General features: G+C 52.1%; 1 protein-coding gene and 1 long non-coding RNA gene across 2 annotated transcripts; one reads left to right on the top strand and one right to left on the bottom strand.

Moving 5' to 3' along the window:
* Positions 1-6,562: 6,562 nt before the first annotated feature.
* On the bottom strand, positions 6,563-8,046 carry ZNRF4 (zinc and ring finger 4). The gene has a single exon (XM_031689813.2). The coding sequence runs from the start codon at positions 7,732-7,734 to the stop codon at positions 6,664-6,666; it is 1,071 nt and encodes a 356-aa protein (XP_031545673.2). The 5' UTR covers positions 7,735-8,046; the 3' UTR covers positions 6,563-6,663.
* Positions 8,047-8,191: 145 nt separating this feature from the next.
* On the top strand, positions 8,192-13,147 carry LOC140688481 (uncharacterized). Its single transcript, XR_012063211.1, has 2 exons — positions 8,192-8,910; positions 12,605-13,147. It is a non-coding gene; the product is annotated as an uncharacterized lncRNA (long non-coding RNA).
* The last annotated feature ends 6,511 nt before the right edge of the window (positions 13,148-19,658 follow it).

Genomic DNA, 19,658 nt, shown 5'->3' with positions numbered 1-19,658 from the left:
ATCTATTTCTTTTGCTTTTAAAAATGTATGTTAAGGATGTAAATTCCAAGAAGACAGTGACTATGTCTATCTCAGTCACTGTTGAGTGCCCAGCTCCCAGCGCAGTGTCTGGTACACAATAGGTGCTCAGTAAAAATTCCTTCATGATGGAAGGCGTTAATCCATGGAACCTCAGAAAACAGCCTTGTTGTATTCCCAGGTCCTGGATGGGCACACTTGGCCACAGACACTGATAGAGATTTAGAAAAGAAAAGGGAAAAAAAAAAGCCTCCACATTTTGGTTGCCTCCCTCTGCCTTTAATTATTTTGTCGACAAGGCTCACAATTCAGCAAGTCAAGGTGGCATTTGAGAGGGACAGTTCCCTTTAGCGTAGCTGACAGCTAATTTGTGGGAAGTTTAATTACAGGCGGCGTTAATTAACTGGCAGAGCACTGGGCGAGGAAGGCAGCCATCTGTTCCTAAAAACATCCTCCCCTCCTGGACTTGGCTGGGAGGCTGTGAGGGGTGGGCTAGCAAGAGGACAGGGTGTGGGGAGGGGACAGAGGAGGAGGAAGAAAGGAGGGTCTGGTGATGAATCACAACTTTTGCAGCCCTCATTCCAGATGCTGTCAGGGCTGAGATCTTGGCAGCCAGCCTCCTTGTGGCCTCCATCATTTTGCAGTTGCCTCCAGTGGCTGCTGGGAGTGGCAATCACAGTGCCTTGGAATCTGCTTTTCATTGGTTGTATCATTAGGAGCAGAAGGTGTGGAGTCAAGGAGGTGACAAGCACACTGTACTTGGGCCACTTTGGAGTTGATTGGTACCCGCCAAAGGAGGTTGGGATTAGGGGCTGGGTCAGAGCCAGGGATGAGGGATGCCTTAAGCAACCCAGCCTGGTAGTGGGGGATCCCTCTGCCTCTCATTCCAACATTCACCCAGCTTTATCCCTTCTGAGCTGTTTGCCCTGGGGCAAGTCACTCAACTTCTCTGGGCCTCAGTGGCCTCATCTGGAAAATAGGATTGATTATAATAGGACCTAATTCCATTTGTCTTTCTACTGTAGTCGAGCCCAAATACTTTCAGGCTGCTGCTGAGAGCTTTGTCATGGACTTGAAGTGTCATGACTTATTATTAAAAATGTGTGTTGAGGAGGGTGTGTGGCCAGTAAGGTTGAGAACCCTTGTGCCTTTTAGGACTCTGGGTTTTTACATATGCTGTTCCCTCCTCCTGAAACACCCTTCCTACCCCTGCCCAGTTGCTTTAGATCCTGCAGTAGATGCCACCTGCCTGAGACGACTTCTCCTGACCCTCCAGGCTGGGGCAAGTGCCCTTGCGGGCTCTTGCAGCACCTATCCATCCCCCATCACAGCCTTTGTCACCATGCTACAGCCTTGGCACAGCCCACCCACCCCCCACTAGACTGGGAATCTCGTGTTGGCAGGGACTGGGTCTGCCTTGGTCATGGCTACATCTAAGGTGCCCAGCATAGGCTTGAACAAGTAGGTGGTCAGCAGAAATTGTTGTTCAGACAGACAGTTGGTGCTGTGATCCACACATGGGAAAGTGGAGGCCAGCAGAATGCAGAATTCAAAGTCAGAGCCATTTATAAATGAAAAGGACTATCTTGGGTGTTGGACTGAGGTCCCTGTTGCCACTGGCTCAGTCAGCTTCCAGGTGTGTGGCCCCAGGCAAGCCACACCCTTCCTCACGGACTCAGTTTCTCCCTCTGGAAAATAGGGGTACGCACAGGAGCCTGGCTCAGGATACAAGGAGTCAGCACAGGAAAGAGCACAGCCCGGCATCCGCCCTGGCGTACGTGCTCTGTGGTCTTGCTGACCATACTGTTATCCTTGAGTCCACCCCCATCACTGAGGTTGGTCTCCCTCTCCTCTGAGCCTCAGTCTCCCCATTTGGCCACACTCCCCCTTAGACAAACGCAGGAGGGGCATTGGCTGGCTGGGTAGGAGGCAGTGCTTACCTAAAGCAGCAGCCAAGGCGGGGCCAATGGGGCTGGCACGGCTGGGCTCGCTAAGCCGGCAGTCCTTGGCAGCACCCGGCTTTCCTGAAGGCGGCTGGAGAAGGGCCCAGGCCTGTCTACTGGGGAACTGAGGAGGCTGGGATGATCTAAGGCCTCTTCTCCGAGGATGTTGGACCTGCTTGGGGACAGGGAGCTCTATGTACACTTATTAAGCACCTACTGTATGCCAGGCTAGGCTACTTGGGTTCTTTGTCCATGCTGTTTCAGCTGCCAGACTCGCACTTCCTTTTCACAGTGCTGAACCCTGCTCTTCCTGCTCTCAGTATAGAAGACACTGCCGTTAGGAAGCCTCCCAGATTCTCTGGGTTGGATCAGGCACCTCCCTTTGGGTTAATACAGCAGCTGAGATTCCCTGGTCACAGCCTGATTACCCAATATTATACCTGGACTATGGACAGTTCATTTAGTCAATCAACTGTTGCGGAAAAAAATGTGTTACAGCTTGGTGTTACAGCTCGGTGTTACAGCTCAGTTGTGACAGCAACCTGGATCCGGGGCAAGAAAGCGCTCAGAGAGTTGGAAAACAGGTTTATTATGCCGGTGGGCCCAGAAGAATTAACACTCCAAGCTCTGGACCCCCGTCTGCAGGTTTACACAGGCCTTTATAGGCTGCCAATTTTACACTTTTCAACATCATATGCAAATAAAGTATAATAGAAGTTGACCAAGCAGGAACAAGCTTTGTAGAAATAGACCAATCAAGAGTGAGAGAAATAACCAATCAGGAGTGAGCTCCATGCAAATGAAGTACTACAAAAGGACCAATCAGAAGTTAGGGAAGTGGACCAATCAGAAATGAGAGTAATAAGCAATCAGGAGTGAAGGAGCTAACCAATCAGAAGTGAGCTCAGGGAACCAATAGAATTTTAGGTGTAAGTTAGCCGTTTCAGAGGCAAAAAGTGAGATAGAGCCTCTGGGCCAGGGAACCAATGGTGCTGGCAGGAGAGTAGTGGCCCTGCCTGGGGGTCCTGCCAGTCTTTTTATGGGGCTTCCCGCCTCACAACAAACAGTGACTTAGTAGGTGTCAGGCACTGTGCATACTTGGCGAATCCTGAAGGGCAGGTACTGTTACTGTGCCCATATTACAGATGTGAAAACCAAGGCTTAGAGAGGTTTAATAGTGGAAAGAAGTCATGTGGCTCGGGGCCTGGAACATAGTAGGGCCTCAGTAAGAGCTAGGTTTCATCACTAGTGTTGGTGAGCTCACTCCCTCTGCTGGCTTGGTTATGAGAAAGGTCATCTGCCCCATGAACTGGGATTGCCTGCTCCCCTGTGGTATCCATGACCTTGAAGGAGCCTCAAGCTAGAGCTGTGGGAATTCATTCCTTCATCGATTCATTCACTCATGCAACAAACAGGTATTGGGCTGCTCTTGTGGGCCAGGTTCCACGAATGTGTCCATGTGGCAAGCATGCCGGCCACCCCTACCTTCTGTTCTCTCCTCTTCCATGGTTTTCAGGTGGATTGTTGGCCATTCAGAATAAAGACTACATTTCCCAGCATTCTTTCAAGCAAGTGTGGCCGCATGATTAAGTCCTGGCCAATAGGGTATGGTATATAGGATTTCTGGGAAGTGTCCTTAAAGGGAGAGGGTGAGGCCTTCCTCACCTCTTCCTCCTCGTTGACTGCAGATATGATAGCTAGAGCTCAGCAGCTACTTGGTCCCATGAGGAGGTCACTTGCTGGCGGTGTGGAACAATAAGATTTGGAGCCCCTATTCTACCCCTGGCCTGCCTGCTTACACTCACGTTCATGAGCAGCTTATGCTGCTCTGGTTGAGTCTCGGACCCCATGGCCAACCCTGAGCCTAACTGCTACACTTGTCCTTCCCTATCTCCACTTCTCTATCCTCATCCCAGCCCATGCCTGCTGGACAGAGAGGCCTGTCCCTGCTTGGCAGCCCTGGCCTTTGAGGGCCATGTAGAGTGACCAAGGCAGTGTCCCATGGATAGTGTAGCCCCCGTTTGTGGCCTTAGGGCCATCGGGCTGGGAGTAAAATCCCTCAAAGGGGGCTGGGAGGTCTTTACCATCTCCTAGGAATGCAGGGGTCTCAGCCCACCTCTCTGCGCCCCCCCAACACACACCCCAGACCAAGGGTGTGTGACCGAGGGCCCATCCTTTGCCATCATCAATCCAAGAAGTGAGATCCTTTCTCTGAACTACCTTGGAGGTTCCCAGCTATGTCCTAAACTTCAGACAGCAAAGCACAAATGAAAAGCACTCCCATGTGTGTAAAAAAGAAAACATTTGACTCAACAGAAACATTCGCTTATGAACCTGCCAACGCCAAACAACCGGGTGCAAATGCCACCATCACCCACACACTGTGGCCTCCAGGCAGTTGTATACAGCGTTCCCTCATGGACCTCCCTGATTATGTTTGCCCCACAGCCTAACACATACCCCTCATTCATTGCCCAGAAGACCCCTTCACATGGCTCAGTCTTTCTGAGGAGGGGGACACTGGGCACTGAAAAAACACCTTATCTGTTTGCCATAAAATTAAACCACATCTGAGCTGGTGCCTGAATCTAAATATAGATTAACAGAAGCTTGGTGCAGCCTTATGGAAAACAGTATGGAGACACCTCGAAAAACTAAAAATAGACTTACCCTATGATCCAACAATCCCACTCATGGGCATATATCCAGAGGGAACTCAAATTCAGAAAGATACAGGCACCCCAACGTTCATAGCAGCACTATTTTCAATAGCCAAGACATGGAAGCAACCTAAGTGTCCATCAACCGATGACTGGATAAAGAAGTTGTGGTATATTTATATAATGGAATACTACTCAGCCATAAAAAAGTTAAAATACCATCTGCAGCAACATGGATGGACCAGGAGAATGTCATTCTAAGTGAAGTAAGCCAGAAAGAGAAAGAAAAATATATGATATCACTTATACGTGGAATCTATAAAAATAACAAAAAGAAAAAAGAGGACACTAATGAGCTCATCGACAAAACAGAAACAGACTCACAGACATAGTAAACAACCTTATGGCTACTAGTGGAAAGGGGGTGGGAAGGGATAAATTTGGGAGTTGGAGATTTGCAAATGTTAACCACTATATATAAAAATAGATTTTAAAAAATTTCTTCTGTAGAGTATGAGGAACTATATTCAATATCTTATAATAACCTTTAACAAAAAAGAATACAAAAATGAATATATTTATGTGTATATATATATATTATATATATATGATATGACTGGGACATTATGCTGTACACCAGAAACTGTCACATTGTAACTGACTATACTTCAATTAAAATTAATTAATTAATTAACAGAAGCTACAGAGGACAGAGGAATATGCTAAATGACAGCACGGAGACACCCAATCAGCAAAACCCAGATCAGGGACAGCTTTGCAGGGAGAATGACCCAGTGGCATCAAATAAATAAATTACAAGGAAAATTTAAGAGTGAGAGGGAGATAGAGGGAGAAGCTCTCAATTAAAAGAGGCTTAAGAGACCATCAGCGACTCTAGACTTTATCTGGATCCTGATTCAGCAGCCTACAAAACATGTATGCCATAAACGTGCACATTTCCATGTGCTCCCTGGGTGGGGATGTGATGCTATTAAGGAATCTTTATTCTGGACATGATACTGGAGTTTGCAGGGTTGTTTTTTAAGAGGTCTTATCTTGTAGAGCACGGTCTCTCCCCTCGGCACTGTGGACCCTCGGGCCAGACTGCTCTCTGCCGGGGGACCCTGCTGGGTACCCTGGGGTGTGGAGCAGCCTCCCTGGCCCCACCCACTCAATGCCAGGAGCCTCCCCAGTCATGACGACCACAGATGTCCCCAGAAATCGCCCAGTGTCCCCTGCAGGTCAAAATCCCCACCCCAGTTGAGAACTATTGCTTTAGAGACGCAAACTGAAAGATTTGCAGATGAAAAAACATCTGGGATTTGCAGCAGCTGAGCAAGGGAGGAGAAAGAGTAGAGAAGCCCAGAGTGGCCAGGAGTAGATAATTGTCAAGTCTAAGTGAAGGGTACATGTGGGGAGGGTCATTATTCCATTCTCTCTACTCCAGTGTGTTTGACATTTGCCACTATCAGTAGCTGAAATGATGGGGAAATGCAAACGAAATCCGGAGTGTAGTTCATCGCCACGTACCCACGCTGCTCCCTCGGTGGAGACCAACGTGCTGTGTGGACGTAAGACGTGAACGTGCAGGGGGAGCCGGCTGAGGGGTCCCTGGGAACTATCTGGAGTATCTTTGCAACTTTTCTGTTAAAGCTAAAAGTATTCCAAAATCACAAGTTTATTTTTTTTAAGGTTTAAATGATAATAAGCATGTAAGGAATCAGCTGCTCGTGTACCCAGGATGGGAATCAGGGCACGAGGGCCCCGTCACAGGGCCACCACGGGCATGATGAACCAAGAACACACGCCCCCCGCCGGGCCGCATAGCCCGTCACTCACCGATGGACGCCGGGGAGCCAGCCTTAGACTCAGCTGGGGTTTGCCATGTGGGTGGCACAAAGGGCCTGTGGCCCGGAGCGCCCACAGCAGCCAGGGCGAGTATCCGCTTTCAAACCCACTTTATTACCCAGTCTCCAGACTAGAAACACTCCTAGGTTCCACCCTCCCCGCCCCGATCTCCACCAGCCAGGGTGCTGCAGGTCTCAGAGGGGTTCAGGGAGCCCCTCATTGGCCTCAGCCGCACCCACGGAGGTGGTGCTGCAGCGGCGGCCAGGACTGGCTCGGACCAGAAGCTCCAGCCTCCGGGCGCGCAGCCGGGCCTGGATGGCCCAGATCGGGGGGTGGTGGCCGGGCAACGAGGGGTCATCCTCGTTGCCGAAGCTGTCAACAGTGGAGTCAGAGCCGTCCTCCGTGCCGGCCACCGACTGCTTGCACACAGGGCAGGAGCGCTGGGTGGCCTGGGAGAACCAGGGATCGATGCACTTGCAGTGATAGGTATGGGAGCAGGGGAGGATCTTGAGTCGGTCACCCTCCTCATACTCGTCCAGGCAGATGGCGCACAAGTCATTGCGTCTTGTGAAGGTGCGCACCTGGGCCCTCTGGCTGGCCTGCGCCTTGGCCGCCGGCCCACGGGCCCACCAGGCCCACAGCCAGTTCCACAGGCGCTGCAGGACGAAGGTGGCGAACGCGAGCAGGGCCAGGGTGCGGCCCAGCACCCAGGAGATGGCCAGCACGGGGTGGCAGTCCAGGTCCGGGCAGGGCGGGTGGTCGGGCAACAGGAGGATATGGGCCGACTTATCGCAGCGCACGATGCCCCGCAGGTCCTGCGAGGCGGCCTCGCCCACAAACACCGACGGGATGGCGATCTGGCGCCGCAGGTCCTCGTAGACGTGGGCCATGCGCACCAGGTCGTTGGAGCGCACGTTGTGCACGATGGCCGCCTCGAAGCCGGCCCGCTGGGCGTGCAGCACCTTGAGGTCAAATGTGCAGTCATAGCGGCGGATCAGCACGATGGCGCCCAGGGAGCCGTTGCCCGGCTGCGGGCCCTCGATGGGATGACATGCGTTGGCCGGCTTGGCCTCCATCAGGTAGCCCCGCATGCCCCCAGGGGCTAGGGGGACCCCGAACAGGGCTGGCAAGTCCGCAAAGTCCACCGTGCTCGAGTTGCCATCCAGCACGGCCCGCACCACCGCCTGCGAGGGCACCAGCAGCCCCAGCAGGATCAGAGAGGCCCTGACGGCCACCAGGGCCAGGACCAGCCGCAGCCACCCCATGGCCGGCCCCTCCTTTTCTGGCTGTGGCGTGGAGCTAGGTCCCGCTGGGGACGGTGGACAGGAGGCCTCCGGGCATCTCCAGGGTCTCCCAGGGAGCCCGTGGCCAGGTGGGAATGGAGGTGACCTTGAACAGGGGCTCAGGGACAGTTAAGCAGAGCAGCAGGGACCTGGCGGTCCTAGACGGAAGTGGCTCCTGGCAGCAGCCCAAGGTGCATTGTGTCTTTGAAGGCTGGTCCCAGGAGGAGCCAACCTACCCAGGTGGCCTTCCTGGAAGATGATGCGGAAGCCAGGAGCCCCCAGGGTTCCAGATGCCCCCAGCCTCTGTGACATCATCCTGTTTCATCCTGCCCCCACCACCTGAGACAGAATTCCTGGATTTCTGACCTGGGGGGCTGGGCAGCCTTTGAAAAAACTTCTGGAAGGCTCAGAGCAGCACCAGCTCCTGGACTTGTAAGGCTCAGGGGTGCCACAATGTGGGCCGGGCCCCCCCCCCCCGGGGCACAAATCTAGCCCTCACACACACAGTCTGCCAGCATCATCTCCCTGAGCCTCCCAAAGACCCACTGAGGAAGGGACCAATGTTACCCCATCTCAAGATTCCCAGAGGATCCAGACTTGTTCAGGGCACCTTCTACCCATGAGGTCAATTCTTAAAACCCAGATTCCAAACCTCCGTCCACTCTCCACCTCACTTACTCTGCTCCAGCCACACGGCCTCCTTGCTGTTCTTCCAACATACCAGGCACGGTTCTGCCCCAGGGCCTTTGCACATGCTATTTGCTCAAGCTGGAATGCCCCTTCTCCCTGTAGCTAGCTCTTTCTCATCACTCAGGTCTGAGTTCATATGTCCTCAGAGTCTAACTGACTTAATGTGGGGGGAGGGAAAATTGCCAAGGTCAGGGCTGGGCTGGCAGGAATTGGTGGTTCAAGTCCTCACCACCAGGTAGGACTCTGGGCCTGCACCAGCTTTGTTCTCTCAACTCAGAGCTTCCTCTCTGAGTTTCCATGTGTCCCCCATTCCTTAGCCAGAGCCATGGCCATCAGCCTCAAGTTCCCCCATCATCCCCCACTACTCATTCCCCAAATCTTTCATTGTGAGTCTGTTTCCTACCCAGTGGGGCACCCCGCTCAAGTCCTGATTCCTGGCTTTGCCATTGACAAAGTATGTGATGCCAGGTAAATTCCTTAAGTTCTCTGGGCCGTAGCTTCCAGATCTGTAAAATGGGTTTAATGATGAGCAACCGATGTTACAGGACCAGTGGTGTGAAAATTAAATGAGATAATGCACAATCAGTGCCCAGCAAGGAGTGCGACCTTGGCATTCTCCCAAAACAGCCCTGCCTTCCGTCCACAGCCCTTTCAGTTCGTCACGACACAGCAGTCAGGACTATTTCTAAAATCTCAGTCCTCTGGTCTCTCCCAAGCTCTAAACTCTCCCATGGCTCCCCACTGCCCTCCAGATGAAGTCCACCCACCTCTGTGTGGCCTACAAGCTCTCCCAAGGTAGAGCCCTGCCGATCCCTTAGGTTTCAATGCTTTTCAATGCTCCAAATGCATCATGATTTGCTGACCTCTAGAACTTTGCAAATGCTATTCCCTCTGTCAGAAACAGAATTCTCTTTCCTCAACTGCACTTTGCCAGGCTGGCTACTTATTCTTTAGGTTTTCTCCGTTGGTCTAATACCTCCCAGAGCAGCCCTCAGCCAAGGATAGAGAAGAGGCACAGAGCCAAACAGGCAGGATGCCCTGTGGCAACAGAGGCAGAATTTGGAATGATATGTCTACTAGCCAAGAAATGGCAAGGGTGGCCAGCTGCCACCAGAGGCTGGGAGTGAGACATGGAACAGATTCTCCCTCTGAACATGCAAGAAGGAATCAAACTTGCTAACACCATGATTTTGGACTTCCAGCCTCCAGAACTGTGAGGGAAGAAACTTCTGTTGTTTTGAGCCCCCTGGTTTGTGGCACTTTGTTACAGCAGTTGTGAATACACAATGGAATCCTTGTCCTAGGGTCTGCATCTGGATCAGGTCAGCCAAACACAAGGTGTCACCATGCTGAGACCTGAGGGTGATTAAGGATGAAGTTGGTATAAGGGGGCAGAGAGCAGCATGCTGGGAATGCAAGTGGCATGTGCAAAGGTCCTGAGGTGAGCAAGAGATAAAGGAAGAGAATTAGAGTTGAATGATTGGACAGGGCAAGCCATTCAGAGTTGCCAAAAAGAGGGTCTTATTCAAGGATGGGAGAGAGATAGGAGAAGGGCAGGCAGGGCCAGACTGCAACATTGAACGTCGATGGCCCTGGGGTTTACACAGAGAACAATGAGAAACCATAGAGAAGTGTAGAGTAGAGGCAGGACATGGCTGGATTTTGTTTCCCGTTTCCACTCTGTGTGTTTCTGCACTGCTTGGATCTTTTATGTTGGGAATGAATTCACTTGTTCCTCCTGAAATAAAAAGAGATTTGTGTTTCTGAAAGAACCCTCTGGTTGCTGGATGGAGAGAGAGAGAGAGAGGCCAGGAAGCCACAGAGGCAGCAGAGAACTGGGGTGGGGGGGACGACTAGGGAATGGGACAGAGAGAGACTAAGAGGAGATGATGGCCCTGAATGAGTGAGTGGATGTGAAGGACAGGAGGGGAGGGCGCCCTGCATGGAGCCAGCCATAGAGGGTCGCGGCATCTGTCCTCCTCCCCTGGGGCTGGCTTCAAGAAAGTCTCGCCTGGTATTACCATCTTTAACACCTTTCCAGCAATCGCTAATCCCTAAGAGGTAGGTCCTTGGCCCCACTGGCATTTTAAAACATCATTTTGTTTTCTGTATCTTTGTTTTTTGTGGGTCCCATTGTTTGTGGCAAGAGATACAGGGTTTTCTTGTATGACTCTCACAACATTTTCTATTTAAAGGAAAACGTAGTGTTGATCTTTAGGTAACATGCAGTAAGTAAAGGAGCAGGTGTGCAACACTAGGGGAGAGGGTCGAGGGAGAGCCCTCCAGAGACGGGCAGCTGATGAACAGGACATGCGGGTTCCCAGGGCCGCTGTGACAAAGTGCCACAAACTAGGCGGCCGAGAACAACAGGGACGTGCTGCCTTGTGCTTCCAGAGGCCAGAAGTCCAAGACCAAGGTGTGGACAGGGTGGCAGACACTCCCGCTGAAGGTTCTTCTGGCTGTTGGGACCCACATGCAGGGAAGGCTGAGTGTCCAGGGACTTAGCCCCATGGGGAGTAGCCCAGAACCGGTGGCAGACAGGAGCAAGGGGACAAACGCTCCATCTCCTGCCCTCGGATGAGAGAACTCGGGGGGCCATGGCAGTCCCCGCCTCCTAGAGACAGGCAGTGGGACTGGGCTCCACTGTCCCCATGATAACTTGCTCTCGGCAATGCTTCCTTCATAGGCTGTCTTCCCCTTCCTGTCCCTGCCCCCTACTCCCCTCCCAGTATCTTCTGAGATCACTTCCAAAAGGAATCACTGGCATTCAGATCCTCATCTTGGGCTCGTTCCGGGGTGAACCCCATCTACAATGCTGCCTGAGAATAGGAGAAAGCACAAAAGCAGAACAGAGAGACCAGGAGAGACCCAGGTCCTAAACCCATCATTTGAGCACCTCGGTCCAGCTGAGCCTGAAGGCCACGAAACAGCTGTACTCCTGTTACAGGAACCCGTTATACTCCTTTTTTTGCCTGAGAGTTGGTTTCTATCACCACACAACAAACCTCACGGCGGGGGGTGGAGGGTCGGTCGTTCCAGAACCTCGCAGGGGAAGAGACACTGGGCACAGCTCTAAGTTTGATTTTCTTTGCTTCATGTTGCCTCCCTCCCCAAATGCTTCTAGCGGGGACCTCCTCCTTCTCAGCCAGAGCTGGCTGGCTCCTCTGACGGTTAGATGTAAAGCAGGTGTCGGATGGGGTGATGAGATGTGCCTGTGTTCACGCTAATTTCCCCAGAAGTCAAAGTCACATCTTCCTCCCTTCCTCAATGCATCTCTTGTACTTTGGATCCAAAATTTGCACATACACGGGCAGGCACGCAATACACCCACCCACCCAACCGGGCTGTGATTCAGGAGCCCCGTGGGGCCCCACGGGGCTGGGGTGGAGGGGCATTTAGAGGTCTGCGAGGGGTTCATGATAAAGAATCATCCAAGTGGCGGCGGCCCTGGGCGCCTCTGTCTCTCTGTCTCTCCCCTCTATGAACCTCTATTTCTGTCTCTCTCCCTGAATCTCTCTCTGTCTCTCTCTTCCTCTCCCTCCTCGATCTTTCCATTTCTCTGTTGGGGTCGCTTTTTGTCTGTGCCTCTCGCTTCCGCCTCTGTGTCTGCTCCTCTCCCTCTAGCTTTTTCTCTGTCTCAGCCTCTCTACATCTCTGTGTCAATGTCTCTGTTTGTTACTGTCTGATTTGGCTGTAAGCCTCCTGCTGAGAATCCTGTCTCTGTCCCTGTCTCTCCACGGAGGTCTTTCCTGATCCGCGTCACCTGGCCCCTGGGTCTCCTTGTCTCTAACTTCCCCTCGTCTTGTCTCCCGTGCTACTTTCTGTGTGCGTCTCTGTCTCTCTGTCTTTCTCTGCCTGCCTCTCTCTCACCCCTCACCCACTCCCCGGCCCCGTGCCTGACTCACAGGAGATATGCAGTGGGTTTTGTCAGCTCGAAACCAAAAGTACATCTCTGTGATGTGGTGAGAGAGGAGCTGGGTTTAAGGTCCAACATGGCCCTCACTTATTGGCACAGGGAGTCCTTCCCGCTCAGCAGCTCAGCTCCTGGTATCTGTCCAGTGAACAGGGTCAATGCGGAGCCAACACTCTCTGAATAGAGTTGCCCGTGGACTCTCCCGTCACCCTTTGTGCTTGGGGCTCTGCTTTTTCCTACTTTTCCCAGGAGGAAGCCAGCATGCAGAGCGTGAACCATCCCTCCCCAAATGCCACAGTGAAGAGGAGGCTGGACCACTTTCCCTGCCTCCAGGATCCCCAAACCTCCTGACCCCGCTGGGCCAGGCATCCAGCTGCAAATTCACAGACTTGCTGTCTGAGGTCAGGTAGCTTCATCTGTCTTCCCACCTTTCCTCCGCTGAGCTCCAGTTTTTATGCTGGGAGAATGAAACTCGTGGAGACAGAGAACATTGCTGGGGAGGAGATGTCTGCACAGAACGACGTGCCAGGCACGGGGGACACAGGAGTGACCAAGGCGAACTGAGCAGCTGGGATTTGTTGATTGGTGTCAAGTCCAATCAAATATTTGTGAAGCAGCTATGGTGTGTGCACGCCAGGCCCTGGAGACACAGAAGGGACCAGGACAGATCCGGTCCCCACCCTCCTGCGGGTTCTGTTCAGCAGGGGAGGAAAAGGTTTAAACAAAAGAATAAGAATGTTGCAAATTGCAAGTCGCATGAGGGAAGTAAGACAATAAAAACAAAATATAACGCGTCTGAGAAGCCAATCAATGGAAGAACGCTAGAACACGTGGGTGAAAGTTTAAGGAGAAACAGGATGGTTACGTAGCATCAAAGTAACTCTCCCAAGGGCTTTATGAGTTTGAAAGGTAAGAAGGTAGCTCTCCGGGGGGAGATCTGGTGTCATAACCACAGGATCAAGGGCAGCATCGCCGGCGAGGAGATGCAGGACCTTCATGCCCCTCCTGACATCCTGCACTAAGGAGGATGCACTGTCACCACTGTGGGATTCTGGGCAGAGACATGCAACCCCAGTCTAACCATGAGCCACCATCAGACCCGAATTGAGGGTCCTTCTACAAAATCCCTGGCCAGTGCTCTGCATAAGTGTCAAGGTCTCGGAAGGCATGGAAAGACTGAGGAACTGTCCCAGAGTGAAGGATGCCGGGGACATGTGATGACAAAATGCAGTGGGTGATCCTGGATGGTTTCCTGGACCAGGAAGGGGACATTTGTGGAAAAACTGGCGAAACTCCAATCAGGTCTGTAAGTTCATTAGGTAATACTGCAGCCATGCTAATTTCCTGGATTTGATCGTCACGCTGGGTTATGCACCACGTGAACATCAGGGGAAGCTGGGTGGTGCACAGGGACTTCGTGCTTCCTCTAAATTGTCTTTCTGCAGGTTTTCTGTAAGCCTAAAATTATTTTAAAACAAAATGTTAAAAAAAAAACAAACCCAAGAGGCTTAAGGCAATAAAAAGAAGGAGGATGAGAGGATGGGGGAAGAGGAGGAAGAGGAGCAATGGGAGGAGAAAGTCTGAGAGGGAGACAGTGACGGACGTTCAGAGTAGGCCAGGACGTCCTCCCTGAATGGGTTGGTATTTAAACCAAGATTGAAGGTAGCTCAGAATGAACAGTCTGCATTTTACTGCAAGTGCAATGCAGAGCCTGGCCTATCTGGGTTCCCCCCGAGCAGCTGAGAGGCGAGGTTTCGGGTGCAAGCAGTTTCAGTGGGAGGTGACCCCAGGAAGCCCCAGGAGGGAGTTGGGGGAGTGTGGGTGGGATGGGAAAGAGGTGATACAGGGTACATTCACGGACAGATGGGGCTCAGTGAGAGTCTGGGGGACTCTGCAGAGCATGAGCCTCAAAGTTGCGGGGCTCCAGGGATGAGGGAGCTGGGGTATTTATCCACCTGCTCCTGCCAGCCATTGGGCAGGGGCTGCTGGAGGGAATGGCACAAACTCTGAGACACTTCTCACATGCAACGAGTGGGAGCAGGGCACGCTCAGGCAGAGGCAGACCTGGGACGCCAGCCAGCCATGCAGGGAGATGGTGAGGGCCCAGGGGATCTGGGCAGGCCACCAACAGCATTAGTTCAAGAGCCTTTAGAGCTGCACTGACCAATATAGCAGCGACTAGCTACCTGGGTCTATCTAAATTCATCAAAATAAATAAAAATAAACATTCAGTTCCTCACTCACACTTGCCACGTTTCAAGCGCTCCATAGCCACATGTGGATGACAGTGTTTGGTGGCACAGTTCTCAAATATTCTATCATCACAGAAAGTTCTATTGGACAGCCCTGCATTAGAGGATTCTAAGCAAGAGACTGACATAATCCAGTTGAGGCTCGAGGGAAAATTTCTCTGGCTGCTGAGGGAAAACAGCTGGTTGGGGGTAAGGGTGGGGGCCAGGAGCCCAGGGAGGAGGCAGGGTCACGCATCTAGGCTGGAGGTGACAGAGGCTACCCGTGCAGTAGCAGTAGGGGTGGAGCAAAGCTGCTTGGAAGTAGCATGACCAGTTAAGTCCTGATCATTTGGACCTAAGAGGTGAAGGGAAAGGAGGAAGGGGATGTGAGATCTGGCCTCTGATGTGAGCGGCAGGTGGAGGTGGGATGGCCGTCCCCAAGATGGGGACCTGGGAGAAGGAGCCAATTCAGGTGCAGATGCTAAGCTTTGTCTGCACCCCCACCACCACTACCACCAGGCCTGAGGGGTCAGGGAGAAGTCCATCTGGCAGCTGGACCCTAATGGCAGAGGCCTGGGTAAACGCAGGGATCTGGGGCCACAGGCCATTTTGGCCACCGGCCCAGCTGGCAACCGCTGGGCCGTGATGTAACTTGTCAGGCAGAAGCAGAGCCTCGTCCCTAGGCTCGAAGGCACAGCTTGCCTAAATGCTAACAAGTTTTGCCTCCAAATGGTGGCGGGGTATGCGTGTGTGTATGTGCGTGTTTAATTCTGGAATGAATTTAATTCTAATTCTGCCGACTTTGGGGATGGGAAACAGCTGTCTTAATGAGTTAAACAGTGGGTTTAAAATAGCGAGCATCTGTTCACCGTCTGAGCTAGCACCCGCCGAGGCTGCTCATAGGCTCTGGGACTCACAGTTTGGGGTAGGGGTGGGGCTGCTCTGGAGATGGTGCAGAACATGGGGCTGGCAGGTCCAAGATGCGGGTTCAAAGCTCGCCCTGCCGCCAGGTGAGTTACCTCCCCCTGTGACTTCTGCTGCTTCATCTGTAAATAGAGATAATGACATCACCCAATGCAGACAGTTGTTAAAAGTTTATACTGTGTAGCACAGGGAACCATGTTCAATTATCTTGTAGTAACTTACGGTGAAAAAGAATATGAAAACGAATATATGTACGTTCCTATATGACTGAAGTATTGTGCTGTACACCAGAAATTGACACACATTGTAGACTGATTATACTTCAATAAAAAAAATATATATATAAAGGTTTAGATGAGTTAAAACACATTAAGTGTGTGCTTAGAACCACGCCAGGCAGAGAGTGAGTGCTATACAAAAGTGTAATGCATTTTTTTAAGTAAATAAATGTAGAACAGAATTTCAGAGAGCAAAAAGAGGTAGGGAAAGAAAATAACAGGGTGATAGAGGCCACAGAGGAAACTGGGTGGAGCTGATTAAGACAGGGAAATAAGGGAGGGCTTCCCTGAGGAGGTGACTTTTGAGCTGAGATCTGAAGGAAGTGGAGGAACTGCCCATGTGCAAGTCAGGAGTAGAGCATTCTAGGCAGAGGGAGCAGCAAGTGCAAAGGCCCTGTGGCAGGACCATGTTTGAGTATTGTGCAAATAGCAAGGAGGACGGTCCAGCTGGAAAAGAAGGAGCAGAGCCAGAATTCAATCAAAACTTTAGGTTGCATTATGGAATTTAAGCTTTATCCGAAAGGCACTGGGGAAACCACTTTGTTTCAGGTCGGGGAGGAATGAGCTCTGACTTGCAGCCAGATTTGCAGCTCTCATCTCAGTTTCTGCTTGCACTGATTTAAGCACCTACTGGATGCCTGGCTCTCATGCAGAATCAGAGCTGCCCATGGCCAAGTTGGGAATGAGTGAAACACTGAAATGCCACAAGCTTCTATCCCAGCCAGGCGGAGCACAGCCCGCTGGTGATTCTCCAGGCACGACAGCCCTGGGTTCCAGTCCCAGCTCTCCCACTTCCCAGCCACACGGCCTGTCCTCAATCTCCCCTTCTTGTGATTGATTGTCTCCCGAATGGAACAAGATGACCCATGCCCAGTGCTTCACGCGTGCTGTCACCACGTTTCTACCACAAAGTAATTTCTTAAAAAGTGAAACGCGTCCTCACCATAAGCGCCAGCAACTCCACTCCTAGTGAGGGATTTGCGCGAGAGAAAGAGACCACACGTGCCCACAAAGACTTGCACCCACGTGCTCAGAGCAGCCCCAACCCGGAAACCACCGAACTGTCCTCCAACAGGCAAATGGATAAACAGTGATCCCTGCGAGGCACTGAGACACGCAAAGGCATGGAAAGCAGACGCAGTGGAATGCACATCATGTGAAAATGCAAACTAACTTATAGTGACTGAAAGCAGACTAGGGGTTGCCTGAAAGGGGGGGGGGAGGGGAAGGAGTTACAGAGGGACCCACGGGAACTTGGCGGGCGATGGATGTCACTGCCCCGACGGTTTTACGTGTGTGCGCGTGCGCAAAACCGCATCCAATTTGCACATCAAATATTTGCGGTTTATTGTATGCAAACTATAACTCAATAAAGCCATAAAAGCAAAATGAAATAACAACAACAATTTTTAAAAAAGAAAGAAGAAAAGCACTTAGCCCAGTGCCCAGGTGCAGGAAGCCGTAATGGGCGTGGGACAGGGGGAGAAGCTTCCTGAAGCCGCAGGCTAAAGCCACAAGCTGGCCCCAGATCCTCCTGCTCCTCCCTGCCCTCCACCTCCACACGCCCCCATCCTGGGAAAGGAGCCTGGCCAGCCCGCGCTTCACCCAGGGCCCGGAAAGTAATTTCTTAACGTTCTGCTCTCCGCCAACAAGACACAAGATTAATTACAACCATAAACACATTGGGCGCTGCCTAAATATTTCATAGGTCTGTGCGTGTGCTTGTGCACGCGCGTGCACACACACGCGCGCGGCTCTCGGTTTGTTTGTTTGTTTTAATAGTTTGCTTTTCTTTATAGGAGGCTGCAGGTGGACAAATGGGGAGATACCCCTCTCCTCCCCCTCCTTCCCTCCCCTTCTGTCCTCTTCTTTCTTTTTTCATTCCTTCCCCTGGCAGAGAGGTCTCAAGGAGATGGGGAGCCTTCTGCCCCAGGTTCGTTGGAGGAATGGGTTTCCCTGGCTGCCTCTTTGCAAGATGGCCACAGTGCCAGGAGGATATAGTGGGTGGGAGGGGGTCTGGGCCATGACCCTACTCTTGGGGAGCAGGGACTGGAAGCCCTGTGTCACTATGGAAAGTGGCCAAGAGCCCCTTCACCCTTTCCCAAGGATCAGTCAGCCCTCATTTATTCATTCAACAGATGTCTCCTGGGGCTGCAGAGTGTGGCAGTTTAGAGCACAGGTTTGGGATCACAGAGTTCCAGTCGAATTCAGCCTCCACAATTTCTTGGCTGTATGACCTTGGGGGACTGCCTTCACCTCTCTGGGCCTCAGTTTCCCTATTTGTAAGATGCGGATAATAACAGTATCCTATATCACAGGGCTGCTTCAAAGCTTAAGTTAGATCTAACATCCTTATAATGTTCTCAAGGTGGGGCCAGGTATACAGTACATGTTCAATCAGTTTAGTGATCACGAGGAGGGGGTGTGACTATTTGTTGAGCTCTGGGCCATGTCCTGGGAGCTGGGGTTGGAGCAGTGGAGGAGATGGATGGTTACCCACCCTACCATGCTCAGACCTTATTCTTCTTTCATCATTGCATTTTACATATGGAGGCTCAAAGCCATGGAAAGGTTTGGTCAGGAACTCAATATAGGATATGGATAAGGGAACTCAGAGATGCCTCAGTGATCTCAAGGCCTCTTCTTTTTGCTGGTGGGGAAACTGAGACTCTGGCAGTGGAGGGGGTTGGGGGCAGGGAGGGCTCCCAGACCTTCAGCTCCAAGCCCAACCCTGGGTCTCAAGAGGGATCCCAGATATTCACAGTTATGTCCATGCCTGTCTTCGGCACTGCAGATGCGGGAGCTGCCTGCCTGCAATTTACCAAATGTGACAGTGTCTTGGCCCCAATGATACAGCCTGAGCCAGTGGCATCTGCAGGCCTGTCACCTCCCACACTGGGTCTGAGCGATGGAGAGAGGGAGCCGAGTCAGGCCCTCACCGCATGCCAGATCCCAGCTGGCCAAGTGCTTCTGCAGACTTGGGGGATGGCTAGAGACTCTCAGCAACCCTAAGGATGGATGGATCATAACCCCATCAGGCAGATGTGGAAACTAAGTTTCCAGGATGGAAATTAATCACCCAGGGTCACATAGAAGGTACTCATCTGAGTCTCTCCTATTGCTGGTCCTGGGCTGTGAGTTGCAGACAGGCAGTGACCAAGGCAGACCCAGGTCCTGCCCTCTTGGGGCTCACATCCACTGAGGAGGATGGACAACGAGCAATAAACACTATAAATAATCGTGTGGTGTGTTGGGTAATAAATGCTATGGGGGAAAAAAGAAGGGGAAAAGGTATAGTATGCTGTAGACAGAGGAGGGTGAAATTATAAGGGGTGGGAAGATTTGGAGGTTCACTGAGGAGGTGACATCTGAGCAGACACCTGAGGGAGGTGCGGGATGGAGCCATGGGGAGATCCAGGGAACAGCATTCCAGGTCGAGGGTTCAGCTTGTGCAAAGGTCCTGTGGCAGGACTGTGCCTGGCATGTTGGAAGAATAGTGAGGAGGCCCATGTGACTGGAGCAGAGTGAGTGAGGGGGAGAGAGGGAGGAGGTGAGGGTAGGGAAGGGATGGGAGCAGGTCATGCAGGGTCCTGTGAGCCACAGGGAGGATTTGGGCTTTTATCCCAAGGGAGGAGGAAGCCCTGGAAAGCTGTGGGCAGAGGAGGGGTGAGACCTAACTCTGGTGCTCACAAGCGCCCTCTGGTGGCTATGGGGAGGACAGACTGTGAGAGGCGAGGAGGGCGGTGGAATTTAGCCCAGGGGGTCTGGGGAAGAGTCTCTAAAGAGGTGAGCTTTGAGTTCTAAGTGAGTAAGAAGCATAAGGTAAGAAAGGGCATTCCAGGCAGAGGGCACAGCCAGTGCAAAGGCCCT

Source organism: Vicugna pacos, chromosome 22 (genome assembly GCF_048564905.1).
Source record: "Vicugna pacos chromosome 22, VicPac4, whole genome shotgun sequence".
Classification (NCBI taxonomy): Eukaryota; Metazoa; Chordata; class Mammalia; order Artiodactyla; family Camelidae; genus Vicugna; species Vicugna pacos.
Note: the sequence above shows the minus strand (reverse complement) of the source record. Positions and strands in the feature narration are given on the sequence as shown.

What these genes read in the sequence shown, in the direction of transcription:
- ZNRF4 (XM_031689813.2), bottom strand. Translation starts at nt 7,734, where the DNA reads ATGGGGTGGCTGCGGCTGGTCCTGGCCCTGGTGGCCGTCAGGGCCTCT.